Raw genomic sequence first — 20,898 nt, forward strand, 5'->3', positions numbered from 1 at the left:
CTCCTGTGATGCAACCCACTGTGTGTACAGGTGTTCACACGGCTGTCTTTATGTGGTCCTCTGGGGACTGGAGCTTCCCTGGGGGCTCAGATGGTAAAGAATCTGCCTGCAATGTGGGAGACTCAGGTTCGATCCCTGGATCAGGAAGATCCCCTGAAGGAAGAAATGGCAACCCACTTGAGTATTCTTGCCTGGAGAATCCTCATGGACAGAGGAGCCTGATGAATTAAAGTCCATGGGGTCACAAAGAGTCAGACACGGTTGAAGTGACTTGGCATGGCATGACACGTGGGGACTGGGGCTTAGGAAACTGGGGCAAAAATGCTACACTGTTGCTGTGAGTGATGAAGTTCTGTGTCTGATGCAGGAGTCTCCTGTCTTCTGGCAGCATCCATGAAATGTCAGGCTCACTAGTGAGTTGGTAAGTAGGCACGTCTCAGACCTTTCACAGGTTTTGAGGTATTCTAGGCTATGACTTAGAGGAGGCAAAAGTTCCGAGTTTTAAAGACAGAATCATCCTCAGCTCTTGCCCTTGACAGGGGTGGAGGGAAAAAGACCCCTGAGAGTATAACACAAGCATTAAAAAGGTGGATGCTTTCTGAATAGGAAAAGAAAAGACTTTCAGAGGATACAGCCTGTGGGTGTGGCTTAAAGGAGGCAGAGGATCTTGATGGGCTCAGAAGCTGGGCAAGGGAGTTCCGGGCAGAGGGAACAGAGTGAGCAAAGGAATCGGGTATGAAAGCCGAGGTGAGTTCAGGGGACCCAGTGTGGCCATCAGGAATGCCTGGATGGCTGGACTGGACAGCTTCCTCTGCCATTCTGGAGTCACCTTTCTCCGTCCTGCTGGCTGCCTGGGAGGCCGGCCGGTTCCCTCACCCTGGCAGAGTTGCTGACGGGAGGTACCAGTGGGAGGTCAGACAGTGAAAGGAGAGTGAGGTCTAGGGTATGGATCTTCCTGGCACGAAGTCACTGTTCCTTCCTGAGGCTTCTACCCAACTCCGTGCTTGTGGTTTCCTCTAAACCCTGTCTGTCCTCACCCTTTCTAACCTCGTGGGTGGTTCCAGCTCCACGGCAACTAGCCAGGTGACCACACTGACCGTGTGGTTCCCCCCCCGCCCCCTGTGAATAGTCATCTCCATGGGCACACACACTTCTTCCTAATCTGATTTGAGTGAGCCAGTCTCCCTCTTGGAACATGACTGATAGAACGGCTAATGGGGCCAAGGATGTTAGGTCCCGTCACGGAGGGAGTGTCATGAGACCTGACCCAGAATGGTCTCCTAGTTGTACCTAATCAACCTCCATTCTTCCTGTAAAGTCCACTCAGGTGACCCCATCCCTGGAAAGACTCCCAGGACCCCTCTACTCCCCCAGTCCATGGCCTTGATCGGCTGCACCTCATCTGCCACCTCCCCTACCACCCCCAGCTGTAGGTGTTTAGTTGATTTCCATTTCTCTCACAGTGCATGCAATGGATGTTTGCTGAGTGAATGAAGAAATGTATAGATAGATGATGTGTGGACAGAAGGGTGAATATGATCCTATGTCATTGAAGGTTTGGGGACAGGGGAGTGATAGGAACAGAAGCACAGATGCAGCCTCTGCCTTCTCCCTGGGAAGACAGCATATGGGCACGTGATATCTCTAACTGTCAAAGACCACCTCTGCAGAGGTGCCTGGCACACACACAGTGGCTCTGACAGGTGTCAGACAGGAGATGCTCACCCTGCTCTGGGCTGGGAGAAATCCAGGAAGGCTGCCTGGAGGAGGTGGAGCTGGAGCTGGGCAGCGTAGGATGGTGTCTTAACTCAGGCTGCTAGGACAGAATGCTGGAGACTGGGTGGCTTAAACAACCAACATTTATTTCTCTCAGTTCTGGAAGCTGGGAAGTCTAAGATCAAGGCACTGGCCCATCTGGTGCCTGGTGAGGCCCTCTTCCTGGCTGTGTCCTCACGAGGAAGCAGAGGTTCTTCGGTGGTCCCTGTTAGGGGACTGACCCCATCAGGGGCTCCGTCTTCATGACCTAACTGCTTTGCAGTCATTATCGCATTGGGGTTTCAGATTTCAACATGTGAATTTGGGGGAAACATGGAGACTGCAAGGTAGGAGGAGTCAGACTTCCTACGGCCTTGAACTAAGGAATTTGGAATTTATCTCAGAGGCACTAGAAAGCCATTGAAAATGTCCCAGTGCAGTTTCTTACTTAAAGAACACCGATGAAAGTCAGGCTGGAGGAAGGAGTATCAATTTCAAAGTCAGGCAGACCTGAATCCAGCCTTGCCGATTATTCACTGCGTGACCTTGCGACAAGTTCCTTCTCCTCTCCAAGCCTCAGTTTCCTTTTCTAGAAAAATGGGGCTTGTAATAGTTACCCCCTAGGGCTGCTGTGAAAGAATGATAGAATGAGAGCAACATGGCCGTCACAGTGCTTTGTCTGTGGAAATTGATGGAAGGTGATGAAGATGATGATTCCTGCTGCAGCCTTCCTTCCTGTGCTTTGCTTTGTTTGGGGAACTAGCTTTGTCATACGCATTGTCTGCAGTAGTTTTGGCTGTTACGATTGTGGATAACAGAAGGAGGAATCATGCAGCCATAGAACTCTTTTTTTTTTTTTTTTTTTCTGGCCCGAAAGAATTAGCTAGTGGACTATTATTACCACTATCTGGGGGCTTGACCCTGGGACCTGGCAGGGGCTTGTTTTTACAGCCTGAAATAGTCTGGCATTTGCCTTTCTAGCGGGCAGGCTGCCAGGCCAAAGAGTGTGTAACCACCCAGCCTAGAAAAACAAAACTATTTTTACCTTGGGGGGCCCAAGAATGCATCACGCAGTTCACAGGCCAGCCCCACCCAGCCCGACGGCTCGAGCCAGTCGCCAGCGCAGGCTGGCTGGTCTCCTGCAGGCGTCAGTGGGCCCCTTGGGGACCAGTTTCCCTGGCAGGGAGGCAGGTGTCCTAGAAAGTCCCAGAGTGGCCCACCCCCACCTTCTCTCAGCCGGGAATTAGGAGACCAGGATTCTCACTTGGAGAGATTCTGAAGACATCAGGCAAAAGGCAATAGAAATAGACTAGATATCACCTAATCTAATATGAATCAGGGCAGTACTACTGCAGATAGTAATGCCTTCCAGTTATCGAAGTTCTGCTGGTCTCAGGCTTTCCAAGCACCATCTCTTATCTTATAATATCATAGGGGTATGCTGTAATATCTCTATGGGCTATAGCCCCCATTTTTCTGATGTGGAAACCAAAGCTCAGGGAGGTTCAATGTCACTTGCCCAGGGTTAACCGGATAGGAAGCGGTGTGACCCCAGGCTGCTGGCTGGGCGGCATGGTGAATGCCCCTCTCAGCTCCCTGGTTGCCAGCCCTTGCTGCCGGGGGTGAGAACAGGGAGGAGCTGGGGAGCTAGTCCTCGTCCTGGTCTGCCCCTAACCCAGACCTCACGTCAGTGGCTCCTTCGTGCCTTGAAGTTTTTATGGAGAAAATAATGCTTGTGCTCCTGGCCGTGTAGGGCTGTGAGAACACAGAAGATGGAAAGCTGTAGCAAGTGATGGCAACATGTTGATAGCAGCCAAGAATGCCCCACACTGAGGGTGTGCAAGTCACCATGGCTGAATCTCCAGTGAACTGGGGTTGGGGGACCTGGGTCAGAAACCGACAGAGCTGAATCTTCAGGTTACCCCAGAAAAGTCTAGAGAAGGCTTGTCTTTCTCCCTCCCTCTTCTCTTATTTACTTCCTCATAACCTTTTTTTCTCTTCCTCTTTCTTTCCTCATTTTCCTTTCCTTCCTCCCCCACCCTTCCCTTCTTTCTGTATCCACTTCCTGGTAGGATGTAGCAGAACATTCTGCCCGCAGACAGACACCTGGAGTAGATGTAGCAGCAAGGTCTTTGGCGTCTGCCTTTGTTCCCCCTTCCCATCCATCTACTTCTTCTCACCCTTCAGTATACAGCTCCAGTCTCCCCTCTTCCAGGCAGCCTTTTCTGACTTCGTTCACATGGGTTCCCTTCCATCCGACCTCCTGTCATATCCACTCTCTGTAACTATGGGCCACATCAGTGGGAGTGACTTCTTAGTGGTAAGAGACATTTCAAGTGTCCATACCGTGTCTCTCCAACTGGATTGAAGTCTCCTTGAGGGTAGGGGCTAAATCTTATGTTTCTTTATGTCACTTTACATTACTCCTCTGCCCTCAAACCTTCAATGACTTCTTACTGTATCAGGGTCAAGTATTCATCTATTTATCCATCCATCTGTCCATCCATCCTTCCATCTACCCGTGCATTGTTCATCCATTCACTCATCTGTCTATCTAACCATCCATCTATCCATTCATCCATCCATCTATATACCTATCCATCCATCCATCTACCCATCCATTCTTCCATCTACCCTCCCATCTGTCTCTCTGCTCATCCATCTGTTCATCTATTCACCAACCTGTCCATCTACTCAGCTACCCACTGTCCACCCCCTATCCATTCATCTATCCATCCATCTACCCACCCAACCATCCATCTACCTATCCATCCATCCACCCATCCTTCTACCCATCTGTCCATCTACCCATCCGTCTACCCACCCATCCATGTACCCATTCATCCATTTACCCACCCATCCAGTCATTGACCCATCTGTCCATGCACCGATTCAATGAATACTTACTGAGTCCAGGGTTAGAGATGTGGAGATCCATTACCCTGTACCAAGGAGTCTTGATAAGGGGGGAAGGAATTACAGTGTTAATTGTATTGGATGTAAGGATGATAAATTTTATGAATAAGGTTATGAGAGTCAGAGAAACCCATACTCTGCCACTTCTCACCTGTAGGACTTGGCCAAGTCAGTTCCTTCCCTGGGCCTCAGTTTCCTCATCTCTACAATGGGGATAGCGGTAGTTCCCACTTCACTAGGTTGCAGCGAGGACTCACTGTGCTCATGCCTGTGAGGTGCCTGGCCCTCGCTCTTTTTTTGCCACATTAGTTCCTCACAGGCAGGGGCATGTGGGGGTGTGATCACTGTGGAGAAGCACTGGCTGCCTGTTGCTGGTCCAGGGGAGCTGAGAATTTGGGAATTCAAATGATCCGTCATCAAGCAGGCTTTGTGCACTGTGGTTCCAGAGATGCTCTGAATCAGACTTCAACTTGATCAGTCTTTTTTATTTCTCTCCTGCCTCTGATCTGTAAAATACATTTTTAGGGAGAGAGAGGGATGTTTCACCTTTCCCTGGACGAGCCCCAAGCCTCACCTCACAAGCAGAGAAACTAAAGCCCATAGCAGGATAGCAGAACCTGCTGGGGTCACGTTTAAAGTTCAGATCCAGATTTTGGTTCATCTATTAATACTTGCTTTTGCTCTTGCGAGGAGGCAGAGGATGGCAAAATCACCAGGGGCCGGCTCTTTGCATCCCCCGATTCCCCTCATTTTCCGAAGGACACTCCTTTACACCTTGGTCTGCATGCACCATTTCACAGCTCCTGGAACTGCTTCATTTTCCTTGGAAGCTTTGGAATTGTGTCTTCCCAGTGAATGGGAGGAAAATTGAGCAGCAGCCCAGCTACCTGAACAGAGGAACCCTGGATTCTGGACAGGAATGGTGGCAATGAGTTCCAAGAGGTTTCCCAGGTGCTGTTGGAATAAACGCTAACATTTGTCCTGGGCCAGACCTTTTGTTCCCTTTCCTGTTAGACTTGTTGATGGGAAATGAGCCTTTGGAGATGAGAAAGGGGGAGGGTGTGTATTGCCAGAGATGTGAGTTTCTCAATTCTGAGCCTGAATATGAAAGCCTTTTGAGTTGTGATCAAGGTTTGATATTTGTACTTATTCAGGCTTTCCCTCTCTTAAAATTTTATTCTTTTTACCATTGCTGAAATGGGGCACAAATTATTATTTAAAAAAAAAAGAAACAAAACCAACAACCCTGTTTTTTGTAATGGCACAGGTTTATGTTTAGTTAGAAAAACAGCCTTTGAAAATTCAATTTCCCGTGTTCCATGATAGTACCAGGGGAAGGAAAAAAGTGGAGAAATCTGAAAAATCCCCCAATGTCCTGAACTTGAAAAAAAACAAGAGTGTACTTTCAGAATCTCTGTCTGTGTCTGTTTGCCTCTCCCACCTCCACCATTAATCAGGGATCCAAGTCTTGTGCTTTAGAAACTCTCAAGCATTAAGTTGAACAAATGCTGGATGGTTATGAGGCTGTATCATCAGGCTGCCCAATTTTCTCTGAACAAAAGAACAGCAGTGTTTTCTGTCTGCACCGTCAGCTCCAAATGTCAATCAGAAAACTGGCCTGAGGCATGATTTGGGATTCCACGAAGTTTGTGTGCATAACCAAGTCCAAGTGAATATTTTCAGTGAAATGAAGTAAAGATAGTGTGGACTCTCGGGGCAGGTATGGGAGGTCAGGGAGGCATACTGTTGGCACTGCCTCTGCCAGGCCCTCCCTGTAACCTTGGGGAAACCACTCACTGTGACCTTGGAGAGGTCACCCACTGAAACACTGAGGTGTTCACATTTCCCCCCTGAGCCCCAGCACCTCATTTCCCTGTCTGAGAAATGGAATAGTTAGAGTAATTCTATTTCTAATCAGTTTACTCTGTGGAAATATGTTCATCCAGGCACATGTACAAGGAGTTTTTAAAAATTACATTTTTTTTTTGTAATTTCAAAAAATAGGAAAGAATTTTAGAGTCCCTGAAGAGGAGAATGGTTGAACACATCACAGTACATTCCTACAGTGGAATGCCGGGAAGTGTTAAAGATGGATAAAGTTGAGATGCCAGGGATAATTCTTACAAATGTAATATTAAATAGAAGAAGCCAGACACAAATGAGGTCCAAATCATGAAAGCCCCAGCCATGCTAATGTGATGATATTTGGAGGTGGGACCTTGAGGAGGTGATTAGTATTCAGTGAGGTCATGAGGTTAGAGCTCCTGATGGGGTTACTGTCCTGGCAAGACAAGACCAGAGAGCTTGCTCTCTTTCTCTACCATGTAAATATCTCTCTACCATGTGAATATATAGCAGAAAAGGTGGCCGCCTGCATGTCACGGAAAGAGTCCTCACCAGAGCCCACCATGCTGGCACCTGCATCTTAGACTCCCAGGCTCTGGAAATGTGGGAAATAGATTTCTATTGTGTGAGCCTCCAGGCTAGTTTTATGGCAGCCTGAGATGACTAATGTACCTCCCTGTTGTATGAATTCAAGTGCGTGAAGTTCAGTAACAGGTACACTGAGCTTTGGTGTTACAAGTCAGGGGAGTGGTTACTGAAAAGAGACACGAGAGGGCTTTGGGATCTGGTCCTGTTCTGTCCTTCATCTGATTGGTGGTCACATGGGTGCCTTTACTTTGTGAAAATTCACTGAGCCTTGTGTTTTAAATTTTTGCATTATTATGGTGTGTGTTATATTTAAATAAAATTCACAAAAAGAAAAAAAAACCCGCTGAAATAAAAATGATTATCAATAAGAGCAAAAGGCTCATGAACAATATTTCAGTCATTTCTCCATTACTGGTATTGAGTCCAGAGCCTGGACTTAACCAGAGGGTGTGGGAGGGTCAGGGGAAAGTGAGAGGGGTGCAGCTAGAAAAGCTTTGGGGAGCTAGATTGAAAATTTAGACTCTGTACCATGGGTGACAGGAAGTCACAGATTTGAAATAAGAAGCTTGTGAAGTGTGGCAGAGAGGAGCTTTCAGTCCTTCCCCGTTTTTCCCTTTCTTCTATCTTGCCTCCCGGGAAGAGGGACTCTGATCAGTATGAGTAAAAGGCAGAGCCTTGGTAGACCTTACAAGCAGGAGGTTTTGCTGTGGGGCATGGCCACTATTAGTGACACAAAGGTTTGTTGGCCTTGTGGCTGTTTTATTTGGAGAAGTCTAGAGCCAGTGAAGCCCTTTACATCCCAGATCCAGAAGGTCGCCAAGCCTTTCCCAGAGCACCTGAGACCATGGGGTGTCAGGGAGGTAGCGGTGCAGAGGGCGGGGATCAGGGAGAAGAGGCTGAGGTGGGTGGGGTGGGGAACTCAACTAGAGAAGGGCAGAGTATTTTGCAGCCTTCTCCAGGACCTGAGCTGCTCAGGATCATCTGCTCCCTTGGTTCCCCTTCTAGGATCTGGTGGTGGACCGGTCACCTCACCCCTGGGGTCATCGAAGAGCATGCACTTGGTGTGTAGACCCACGGCCACTGGCAAGTGCTGCAGAGCAGGTGAGAGGGGCCCCGGTCCCAGGATGGAGGGTAGTGGGGGCCGGGACGAGGAAGGTGTCCGGAGATGGGGGGAGGAGAGATGGGCAGGGGGTGTTGGGGGCGAGGAGAGGCAAAGTTGAGGCCAGCTAGAGGTTTCCAGTTTGTGTGGCTGGGGGTGGGTAGGTGTGGGGATGGTGAAGCCATTGGGCCAGAAGAAGCTGAGGAGGAGGGAAGGGCTGGCCTGGGGAGGAAGGTGATTAGATTGGGGTCGTGGCCACACGTCCGTCCTTGCTCACGGTAGTGTCTCCAGCTGACATAAGATGGGGAGCCTGACATCGAGGTGGAGGAGAAATCATTTCTGCCACTTTTGGCTTTGAGGGAGGCACCTTGGTGTGTCTGCTGTTACTTATGGCTCTGGCACCTGCAGAGGTCTCTGCCAGGGTCAGAGCTTATCACTAATGATGAGTGAAAAGTACCTGATTCCTGTGCCCCACTCTGCTCCCAACTCCCCCAATTCCTATGCCCCATACTACTCCCAGCTCCCTGCCTGGCCCGAAGAAGCCACTTTATGTCTGGGGACCTCAGGGCAAAATGTGAGGGCGTATCTGTCATGGAAGAGATCCTGGGTGCCAGCTTGCCTCTTCCTGCCATGTGACCCTGGGCAAGACCCTTCCCTTCCCTTGGCCTCAATTTCCCCATGTGTATGGTGGGGAGGTAGGACCAGAGGATTTCTGAGATGCCAGCAGGTGTTCACCCCCAGCAATGATGACCCGTACCAGCTGTCCGCCACCCCCACCCCCCACACTGGGGCTGTGGAAGGAGGGACAGATCGGACCCCGGAGCCTTGATGATGGAAGCCCCCTCTGTGGTCACAGGGGCTAGGGCAGGGCTGTCCCTCAGCCTCACAAAGCAAATTGAATTTGTGTTTGAAAATGTAAGTGATTGAATAGAATTTTAAAATCCCAAATTGGTTGTGGAGACAAATGGATGGCATAGGTAGAAGAGAAGAGGAAGGGAGGAAATTGCTGGCGGCAGCAGCCTTAAGCACTAGGAGACTAGCCTCTAGGACTTCTACTGGGAACAGATTGCTCTGTCCTCACTGTGTGCCAGGAACTGGGGAAGAAAACCTCCCCCAGGATTTCACCCAGAGGGGCTGGCAGCCAGGCCACAGAAACCGGTTCTAGCTGCTGGGATGGGAAGCATGCAGACAGCATATCTGCTTGGACCTACCAAAGAGCCCCAGGAGAAATGTGCTTTGCAGCCGTGGGATGGATCTTGAGCTGTCACCGTCAGTGTTACGACGCTGTGGGGACAGGGCTTTCCTTATTCCCAGCTCCTGGGGAAGCATCCTTAGCTGAGCATTTACCCCTTAGGGCACAGTGAATTTCCTCCTGCTGTCCTTGTAAAGAGACATTCTGAGACTGGGTTCCTGCTTTTCAAAGTGTGAAAGTCTACAATCTGATACTTAAAAAATTACTAGTCGTCTCATCTCTCTTTTCTTTCTGTTTCTCTTCTCTTTTCTTTCTTTTGTTCCATAGATGAAAAAAACTCATCTGAATAATATCAGAAGTCCAGAACAATGGGCTGATGAAATCATGGCACTATAATGTTGACTGTGCATTCATTCATTCATCACATATTTATGGAGCACCTGCTACTTGCCAGGCCCTGTTCAGGGTGCTCAGCATGCATCAGGGAACGAAACAGACAAAAATATGCCCTGAGGGGTCTTATATCCTGACTATAGGGTGGTGAGATATTCCATAAAACAGTAAGATAGTTAAAGTGTTGGGCTGTGATAAGTGCTGTGAAGAAAGACAAGAGCAGGAAATAGGACTGTATAGCTGGAGAGCTGGTGGAGTTGGTATGGGGGTGTCCAGTTTTAGGGAGTGGGTCAGGGATGGCCTCATTGTGAAGATGACATTTGAGCAAAGGCCTAAAAGAGGGGAGGGAATGAGTTGTGGGGTCTGGAATTCCAGGCAGAGGGCACAGCCAGTGCAAAGGTCCTGAGGTAGGAGTATGCTTGGTGTGGCTTTGGAGTAATGAGGGTACTGGAATGGGGGATAGCGGGGACCAGGGCAGGAGGATAGGAGGAGTGCAGGGTGCTCCTCACAGGCTGTGCAGAGGCTTGACTTTCAGGACCTGTGAGATGGCAGCCAGGGGGTTGTTGAACAGAGGAGGGCCACTGTGGGACGTGCATTTATAGAAGGATCAGTCTGAGGGTTCTGTGGAACACAGGCTCTTGGGGAGTGAGGGGAGCAGCGGGAAGACCAGGGGATGACCCAGGGGAAAGAGGGTGGGGGCTCAGATACAGTGGGAGCAAGGGGTCAGACTGTGACGTGACCCAGACAGTGGATGTGATGTGCTGACCTGCACGCAGATATGGAGACAAGAGGGGAGTCGGAGGTCAGGGGCACAGAAGTCAAGGGATCAGTTTGAGAGTCTGTTAGAGCCGAGTAGAGATCCTGGAGAGGAGCCTGGAGCTCAGAGGAAGGGAGCACTTTTGGAGATGGTTAGTGGTCAGGAAGCGGTGTGAAGTCACCCAGGAGTGAGCACGGATGGACACAAGGTGAGTCCAGGCCTCTAGGTTTAGAGTCGGGAGTGGGGAGGCCCCATTCCCACCCCGGCGCCCCCAGGAAGTGAGAGTGAGGAGAGGGGTGCGGCCTGCCATCTCCAGGGACCGCAGGGGCTGGGGCCCTGATGGGCAGGACGTGGTGTGGAGCCCACTTCGGGCCGGCTTCCCGGGATGAAGACTGAGGAGGAATCTACAGGCGGGAAGGCAATGGGGTGGGGGTGTCTTGGACCCTGTCCTGTGAGGGAGCAGAGGTGCAGGCCCGCAGGGAGGGAACTTGAGCTGCGGGGCGGTCACAGCAAAGGCCTCAGCAGATTCCATGGGGAGCCAGGTGGCCCTTCAGAGTTGACCCAAGTTCAGGCAAGGAGACCTTGCATGGACTGGTTCCTGGACGTGGGCCTCTCTGGAGGGTGAGGCATGCTCTGGGGCTGGGCAGCTCCCTTCTGCCCAGGGCCTTTCCATAAGGGACCCCCTCTGGGCCTTGAGCAGGGCTGCTCCCGGGCCAGGGAGTGAGTCCCGAGGGAGCTGAGGATGCAGCCCAGTGCCTGCCCACTGAAGCCCCCGACTGGGGGATGTGGCCAGGCCCTTGTAAGACAGTGGGAGGCCAGGGTCTATTACAGGAGTTGGTGAGTTTGGGGTTCCCTGGAGAGTCAGGACTGAGGGAACCCAGCAGCTGTGATGTGACCGGTTTCCAGGTTAAGTTTTCCATTGTGTTCCATAGTTTTTGCAGCTGAATTTTGTAAAGTGAGATAGCCTGGTTCTCTTAAAGGAGGGGCCTCGCTGAAGTCAAGGGGACAGGGAGGGATGGGGAGCAGAGACCCAGAGGAGATTAAAGGGAGGAGCCAAGGGCATCTGGCCAGAGTGCCAAGTGGCTGCACACCCTGCGTGGACTAGTGCGATGAGGGTGATCCTTGGGAACTTCCAGGAAGACCTGGGAAGGACATCTGTTGAAGTGTGGCTTTTCTATTGTCAAGGAGACAGAGGTTCAGATTATCATCACTCCGGGAGAATAGGGAAGGTTGAAGAGTGACCTTCCAAAGACCAGGGAATTGCCAGCATCAGAGTTTCACAACTTTGTTCATGATTTTCCTGTTTGGTTGATTGGATAGCCAGGTTTATGAGGATGGAGACATTTTTTAGCCAGGTCAGAAAATCACATCACTCTCTCTTCCCCCAGAGTCTTATAATGACACATAGTAATGCATAGGATTGTTGGTGGTCTACATTAGGACTTTGGTGCCAACCGGTCTTGTTCAAATCCTGCCTCTGCTATATTTGAGCTTGTGTGACTTTGGGTAAGTCACTTACCCTCTCTGAAGCCCCTACTTCTCCGCCTGTAAAGAGAACAATATCTACCTTATGGGGTTGCTGAAGGATTTAGGTGGGAAAGCACCTGTAAAAGCATCTCTCTTCATCCTTGGCATTTAGGAGGCTTTGAAAGACCCCAGTCCCTTTTCTGTCACTGCAGTTAGGAGCCCATGATTTGGGCCTGAAGGGATGTGCCGGTTTCCCTGGCTCCCAGGGAGAGGAAGGTGCTTGGATGCAGTGTTCCAGGAACCTCCCACTTGGGCCAGTTTCTTATTTGTGTCAAGACCGTTCTCTTCCACTCCATCCTCAATTCCTGTCATGGGCACCGCTGGTCTCCATGTACCAGCCTGCTGATAAGCCAGGAACAATGTTATCGCAGCTGCCAGGCCCTGTGGGGTAGAATTCCTTTGTTGGGCAGTCTTGGCTCCTGAGGGGGTTTTGTGGGTGGATCCAGGTTTATTTATATGGGCTGTTGAGGGGGCCTGGGGCAGGACCTGGCTCCTAGTAGATGCTCAGTGAATGTTCACTGAATGGACAAATGAGTTGAGCGGTGAGAGCTCTGTAGATCGGGGGGCAGAACCCCCATCTGGAAAGAGTAAGGTTGAGTTTAGAACCAGTGCTTATGTGCTGCCATGTGGCAAGGGGACAGTATGGCACCAGGAGTTAGGAGGCTCCAGGCTGGCTTCTTGCTGTGTGATCCTGGGCAAGTTATTTCACCTCCCTGAGCCTTTAGAAAACATCTGTCACGTGGAGCTAGTAACAATTTGTAAGCTGTAAAGTACTGTGTAAATGGAAAACAAATGCTGGCAAGAATGTGGAGACATTGGAACGCTGTGCACTGTTGGTGGGAATGTGCAGTTGCCGTGGAAAATCATATGGCAGTTCCTTAAAGCATCAGGCATAGAATTACTGTATGATCCAGCAAGTCCACTGCTGGGTATATACCCCAAAGAATTGAAAGTGGGATCTTGAGGAGGTATTTGTCCACCCATGTTCACCAGAGCATGACTCACTATAGCCAGAAGGTGGAAGCAGCCTGAGTGTCCATGATGTAAACATACAAAGGATACTGTTCAGCCTCAAAAAGGAAGGTAATTCTATCAGATGCTATAATACAGGTGAGCCTTGAAGACCCTACAACGTAAGTGAAATAAGCCAGTCACAAAATGACAGATACTGTATGATTCTACTTATATGAGATCTCTAGAGCAGTCAGATTCATAGAGACCAAAAGCTGAATGGTGGTTCCCAGGTTCTGTGGGGGACAGGGACTGGGAAGTTATTGCCTAACAGGTACAAAGTTTCTGCTGAGGAAGAAGAAAAAATCCACTATCATCTGTGGATGATAGTCATGGTTATACAGTGTGGAATGTAGTTAATACCACTCAACTGTGCACTTAAAAATGGTTAAGATGGTACATTTTATGTGCACAATTAAAGTTTTTTAGGTGCTGTGTAACCACCACCATCTTCATGAAAACAGTTCACTTTGACCGGAATTGAGCTTTTCTGCTTGGCTTTGTGTAGCAATGGCTGAATCCTGAATCATTAAAATTCTGGGTGAATTCTTTAGTTTTTATTTTAAAAGATTAAAATTTTATTTTTAAAAGTTTTATTTATGTATTTTTGGTTGTGCCGGGTCTTTGTTGCTGCACGTGGATTTTCTGTAGTTGTGGTAAGCAGGGTTACTCTTCCTTGCGGTGTGCAGGCTTCTCACTGCAGTGGCTTCTCTTGTGAAACACAGGCTCTAGGTGTGCGGGCTTCAGTAGTTGTGGCTTAGTTACTCTACGGCATGTGGAACCTTCCCAGAGCAGGGGCTGAACCTGGGTCCCCTGCATTGGCAGGCGGATTCCCATCAACTGTGCCACCAGGGAAGTCCCTTAGGTGAATTCTTGATGCCATCTGCTCATCAGCTGGTTTTAGTGGCTCTTTGGGATCAGAAGAGGGGAGGAGACATGAAAGAGATGACTTCTGTATTTGAATGTCCTAGGATGGCTCAGGCTGGAACTGCCACCAAATGAGATGACTTCTTAGAAAATGCTCTATGAATCTAAAAAGCTTCCTCAGTTCTTACTGTGGAGATTGCTGTTACCCCTATAAGATCTGTGCCCTTGAGGGAGGAAAATGAAAATCTGTGGGTCGATAGAATGATCTTACTAAAGACCTTAATCCAGTATTAATCTTCATCTTGACCTTAGGTAGGGGGTAACCTCATTTTCTGCTGTGGATTTTACCCTGAAATGACTCTTAAAAGAAAGAAGTTAGAATGCTGAGTTGGGCTGATCCTTAAGTCAGTGTTTTGTTTTTAAAAGTGTAGAACACCTGAGTTGAAATCTCCCAGTTGTTTTGTGAAAAGAGACATGATCCATGGTTGCACCAGAGGCATAATTAATCAGGATTTGGGGAGGTGGAAACTGAGGATTTGTAATATTGGTAAGCCCCTTGGTAAGTTGATTGAGAAGCAAGAGCCTGCAACCAGACACATTGGCCTTGTTGAGTGACCACCATTTTGATGGGAGAAAAACCAGCAACAGCCTCCAGGGGTCTGAGGTGTGGTCACAGGGAGGAGGCAAGCAGGGGCTGATGCTCCTCCAGAGCTGCCTTATAAGAACTGAGTAGAAAAAAAAAAAAGAAACAAAACAAAACAAAAAAGAACTGAGTAGAAGCTGCCTCCTCTGATACAAAGAGGTCATCAGCCTGGACTGGCTGAGAGGTCTCCCACAAGGAAGTCTGATGTCTAAGGAACCAGGGAGTTCCGCAAGTACTCATTCAACAGTTCAGGTGTCACCAGCCAGTGAGTGGTGCATTTTCTGCCACAACCACACCAGTGTGTATATCCCCCGTAGTGCCTGATCCCCGACATTCCAGAACATCTTGTCTGCTCCTCCTCTGCAGCCTCTGGGCCTCTGATTTTTAAGTACTGGGTTATGAACTTGTCTCTCACTTAAGACCGGGAGTTCCTCCAGTGCAGGAATTACCTGGTTTTCTTCTCAGGGCTGGGCACACAGTGGGCACTTTCTGAACCATTGAAGGAAGGAGCATCTGGTGAACTTTGTGGTAGCTTATATATGAGACCTACTTGCCAGAAGTCTCTGTTTCTTGTCCAGCCTGGTCTGATGATTTCTTTCATCTTGGAGGGTGCAGCCTCTGTTCCTTCTTTGCTAGAGCCCAGGAAAGGTAGAAGTGTTGTGAGTAACCAGTGTTTCAGAAGCACAGAGCACTGCCTCTTCCAGATGGAAGCTGTTCAGGGGGTCTTGTTGGTCTCCACACTGGGACCCCTTGTTGGCCTCTGCTCCTGGCAGACCGGGCTGTCAGCAGTAGCCAGACCAGCCATGGTGAACCATTTTCCTGAGCCCATGCACACCCTCCGTCCCTACCACTATGACCCACTAGGAAGTGGCAGAGTAACTGCAGAAAGGGCCTGAAGCCCAGGATGGATCACGCCTCAGCTTTAAAGGATGATTGAAATCTGCTGAAGTCACCTCTGCTGAAGTCACCCTTTGGTGAACATTAACATGAGATGCAAAGGTCTTCGTATTCTTTGCCCATTCAGAGAAATCTATCAATATTCCTCATTTCCAGGCCTCCTTGTCACCAGTATTCCAGTGACGTTCCTTCTAGGGTTCTGACCATCTAGCAGAAGCATTTTGCCCATGAATTGGTAGACTCTTGTTAGTCGTTTGGTCGTGTCTGACTCTTTGCGACCCCGTGGACTATAGCCTGCTTCTCTGTCCAAGAAATTCTCCAGGCAAGAATACTGGAGAGTGTATCCAGTTCCTTCTTCAGGGGATCTTCCCGACCAGGGATTGAACTCAGGTCTCCTGCATTGCAGGCAGATTCTTTACCATCTGAGCCACCAGGGAAACCTGGTAGAGACTCGTACCTGTGGCCATTTCTTCTTTCTGGCCACATGCACGACCAGGTGCACTGTTCAGAATTCTCCCCACAGGAGGATTTCCTTTCACTGTCTTCCGGGTATGCACTCAAAGGAGGCTGTAGTGTTGCAGCATCCACTTTTGAATTTTGAACCCAGTTTACACTGACTCTGAAGCCATAAACTGTTAGTTTCTAGTACTGTCCACTTTGTATAGTCATCAAGCTTCTGCTATAATATTCTTTGGAGAGGCCCAACTCAGTGGAAAGATATGTCACTAGACAGATCTTCTGTCTGGTAAGCTGAAATGGTCCCCCCATTCTGGATTGGCTCTCAGCGTGTCTACTTGTAGCATGAGTGTCCTGAGACTCAGTTCCTCATGACAGCCTTTTAGATACCTGCAGTTATTGGCTGAGCCCTCCCTTTAGGCGTTTTGCTCAGCATCATGTTCAGCTGCAGCCATACGCCATGACTTCTGGATTCCCTTCTAAAGCCCTGCGCTGCCTAACACAGTTCCCACGGCCACGACTACTTTAAGTAGTCCCACAGCCACAGCACTCTCACAACTCAGAGAGCAAACTGAGATCAGACAGACTTTCTTTCCAAGAACAAACAAGATTCTCAGCAGTAAATAGATAGAGTTAACTCTTAAACACTTATGGTCATTCAACCAATGTTTCATGAGTACTTACCATGTGCAAGATGTGAAGAGTGTGATGATGGATCATATCCATGGACCACTGTGGACAGGTTCAGGAAGAAGAGCTATAGGCAAGCCTTTTGTTGATAGCAGCAGCAGTGATACAGGATGAATGTAAAATGTCGGGAACTTAGTTGATGCCTCTCTCAGCCCACCCGAAGCCCCCTCTCATACCAGTAAGAGGTGGGAACCAGTATTAACTTCGTACTGGCCTGGATTCTAGAATTAACAATGCTTGTTTCTCCTGACACCTGAATACTACGTGGTGATGGATATCGTTTGGCCTCAGTCACTCAAGCATGCCATTGTAGTTGCAGACAGCATTCCTGTCTTGATGCTTAAGCCAGATTAGAAAGTTCTAGCAGTTGGTTTGTTCATTCCTCCATGTATTTTAAGAGAGATTTATTAATCCACTACTGTGATCTAACCTAGTGTTCAGCAAGGGACTTTCACCGCCTTTGATCAATGCTCCCTGGTTCCTAAGATACAGGTAATGGTTGTCTGCATTTTTGCAGCCTCAAGATTTCTGGAACCCTTAGTACTCAGCTGTATTTAAAATTCTGTTCTTCTGTTTGCCATTTAATAATTTCCTATGATTGTTTCAAATGCTGAGAAGGGTTTTTGGCAAGCATACATTGTTGCCTGAAAAGTACTGAACAACAACAGCAAAATACTCAACCTGTAATGGCGGTTTACATATTATTGTTTTAGTTAAGCCACAAATTGTCTCTCTCTGTCTATCATCTGTCATGTTTAGGTTCAAATACACACACACACATACAGACAAAGACATAGACACACATGCGTATTACATTTAGAGTAAGACACCCACACCAGGCACATACGTCTATGGTAATCCTGTTACCATGGGGACAGATCTACAGTGGCTTAAAATCATTGTTCAATGTACAAAACTATCAAAAAGCTAAATGAATTCTTGAGGGCCTTGGCCTTTCTCATGAATATGCAGTAATGAAATTAACTCTCAAGTTAAAGGAAAGCAGTGCTCCAGTCAACCATAAAAAACCTACTTGTGAGCATTGAGTCATCTGAGCATATTCAAGAAGCATTTGTCAAATTATTGCTACTGCGTTCATGACTGTCGCCAGCATTCTGTTGAGGGTGGGCAGTGGATGACGAGGGTGGATGTGGGGGAGTGAGGCTGAGGGCACTCTGGAAGCATCTCTGTGCCTGGTGTGGCTGTCGAGGCCAGGCCTGTGCGCCTCAGTCAGTGCCTCCCAGGTGGGCACGACAGTCTGTTGTGGGCATCGTGACACGTCCTACAGGCACTGCTGGGCTGGGCAGGCAGGCACAGGGGATGTGCTTTGCCCCACCAAGCCAGGCTGTCCTGGCTAGAGAACCCCAGGTCCAGATGAGAGGGGTCACTGCCAGGGATCCGGGGCAGGTGGTGCCAGCTCCTGAACTCTCTGCTTCCAGCAGCAGCTGACCAGGTCCGGGTGTTCATTGCTCAGACTCCTCCAGAGGAGAGGGGTATCCTTGCAAGGGTTGGGGTTGCAGGCGTTTCCAGTCCTGATGCAAAAGGCTTAGGAAGAGACCTTTAAAAACCCACAGATGTTTCACAGAGAGCTGGGCCCATGCAGCCTGGGTCAGGAGCTGGCTCTGCCCACAATGTTCCGTGTGGTTTTGGAGCATCACCTCATAATCCCAGCCTCAACAATTCCCCTGTGAGCCCAGGAGGTTGACACTGAAGTCTTGAGAGATCCCACGTGCTTCTCCTCTGCCCCGTGGGGAGGTAACCTCCTCATGGTTATTGCAGTTTACATTTTTCGGTGTCTCCTCCTCCCTCATCCTGCCCACACAGCACTCAGGAACCTGCCTCCTTCAGATGAGCCATGTGGCACAGGGGTCAAGAGCTCTGACTTAAGAGTCTAGACAGGTGAATATTTGAATTCTTGCTCAGAAAAATGGGCTCCATAGAAGTGCCTGTCTCACAGGACTGTGTGTGGAGGCAGGAGATTGGTAGCACAAGCCTGGCAAGTAGAGGGTCTTGTGAGGAGGAGCCCCAGGAGCAGCACTTAGACCCGAGCAGCGCTCTGATGGGCTCCGTGCTTCCCCGCAGATGTTTCCCTCTGTTGTATTTAAATCGGGCAACAATGGGCCCGCTGTTCTGGGAGGGGCCAAGGGTGGTCCCTCAGATCCCAGCGGCCTGGGCCCACTGGGAGGGCAGGCACTTCCTTGACTGGACATCTGGACCATGGACAGGGATCTGAGTGACGATGACAGTAAGTACAGCTGGTCAGGGCAAAGGGTGCTGCTTCCAGGGGACGCTGAGTTGAAATCTCTCTGCTGCCCTCAGCACTGTCTTGGTTCTGCGTCTGTGTTGCTAGAGCATCCCTTCCTTCCTCCCTTCCTTCTTCTTGCCTGAAAAGCCCACTTGCGCCCTGTGGGCTGTTCTTCCATTAGGTACCCCTGGGCAGTTGAAAAGGATGGCAGAAACCAAGGTGAGACCTTTCTTCCCTAACTCTGTAACGCTCTCTGAATCTTAAGATTCTTTATCCTTCCTTTTTCTGATTGACAGTCCGTCCCCACCCCCATTCTCCAGAGCCAAATGCTAGCCTGAATATCAGGCTTCCCATTTCAGTCACAATGGCAGCAGTTCTTAGATGAAGTTAATTTTAAAGAAATGTCAGTGAAAGGTTTTTATGTGTGATCTCCCTCTAGCAAGAAGGTGGCTTGTTCATTGCCGCTCATCAAACATAGCCCAGGTAACCCCATCTTGTCATTAGTCATGGTGTTAGTCGCTCAGTCATGTCTGACCCTCTGCGACCCCATGGATCAGAGCCCTCCAGGCTGCTTGTTCCATGGGATTCTCCAGGCAGGAACACTGGAGTGGGTAGCCATTCCTTTCTCCAGGGGATCCTCCTGACCCAGGGATTGAACCTGGGTCCTCCAGCATTGCAGGCAGATTCTTTATCATCTAAACCACCAGGGAAGTCCATCTTGTCCTCCCTGGGACAGAAATACAATGGAATCTGGTAACTATTTAAAGAAATAAAAAAGGAAGTGGTATTTTCAGAAGAGATGTGATGTGTTTTAAGACAGAAATGTTTGATCCTAAATTTGGGACAGGCAACCAAGTAGAGTACCGGATTTAAAGTTGGGAGGCTAGGACTCAAGTGCTGGCCCTGCTGTCAGCTGGCTGTGTGATCTTGGGCAAGTCACTTAACCTCTCTGAGCCTCAGTTTCCCAACTGTAGAAGGAGATTGGTCAGGAGTTGTTAATTTGAGGACCATGAAGTCAAGGGCAAAATATTACGTATACGTGCTCTGTGTGTGTTAGGTGGGGGTAGGGTATGCTCAGGTCTCATTTGGATCCCAGAGATGCCTGTGACATTAGTGCATTTTCAGAGTTACTGAATGTGGTGACTCTGAAGGTCCTCTGCAAGCCCATCACTTTTTACGGCCTTTAATGTTGGTTTCTCAGAGCTTCAAGCCTCAGAACTCCAGTGGGATATAAAATGAATGCATGCTCATCTTAGAGAGCTCAGTTTATGTTTTCTTGGAGTCCTTTTTCATACTGAAGTGAGAGAATGTACATAGATAATTTAGCATGTATTTGAGGAGGACTTACTCTGACCTCTGATGTGTTGGAATTGTGTATCCATAGTATTATTGTAATAACTTTCTGCTAATAGTTGATTGAAATCTTTCATCTTGGAAACACTGCTCATTAGCTTTCCATTTATATTTGGATTTTGTTGTAGTAGATATGGGCTATGTCAGAGTTGAATTCAAATCCAAGTGCTGCCTAATTGCTGGGTGACTTTACTTAAGTCACTAAACCTCTCTGAGCATTATTTCCCCCAAGGAAAAAAATAGAGATGGTGTCATCTTGTATAATTTATAAAAGATTAATTTTAATGTAAAGTGCCCAGAGTAGGCATGGAGTAAATGATCAGAAAATGATCAGATTATGTCCCCTAGAACATTAAACTGCTCTTAACGGAAAATACTGTTATTGTGCTCTTTCTCTTTTGGCATCAGGCTTTTTGGTAAGCAAGGTAAGAGGAAGGTGAACTCTTTTTAGTTCCCTTAAAGTTCTAAAACCCCTTATTCTGCTGTAGGGTCACTCTATATGCTGGTTTCCAACACAATTGAACTTCAAGCTGGCACTTTGGGTCTCCTGACAGGTGTGAGATGGTTCAGAAATTTTTTAGAAACTAAGTTGATGAAATCTGAAACTAGGTAAAATTTTTTCCTCATTTCAGAAAGGAAGGCTGCTGTGGGACTTCCATAATTT

General features: G+C 48.6%; 1 protein-coding gene across 9 annotated transcripts in view; it reads left to right on the plus strand.

The window, feature by feature from the left end:
- The window catches only part of SSUH2 (ssu-2 homolog), a 70,932-nt gene that overhangs the window by 28,611 nt on the left and 21,423 nt on the right, over positions 1 to 20,898 (plus strand). For 6 of the 9 annotated variants that reach the window (XM_043886260.1, XM_043886262.1, XM_043886261.1 and 3 more), the window contains one exon: positions 8,110 to 8,205. In XM_043886260.1, the coding sequence (XP_043742195.1) occupies positions 8,110 to 8,205 (96 nt within the window). Of the gene's footprint in view, positions 1 to 671; positions 748 to 8,109; positions 8,206 to 18,614; positions 18,882 to 20,898 lie in introns of those variants that run through there. The other 3 variants (XM_043886265.1, XM_043886267.1, XM_043886266.1) reach the window with 3 other exon arrangements.

This window comes from Cervus elaphus, chromosome 24 (assembly GCF_910594005.1).
Source record: "Cervus elaphus chromosome 24, mCerEla1.1, whole genome shotgun sequence".
Taxonomy (NCBI): domain Eukaryota; kingdom Metazoa; phylum Chordata; class Mammalia; order Artiodactyla; family Cervidae; genus Cervus; species Cervus elaphus.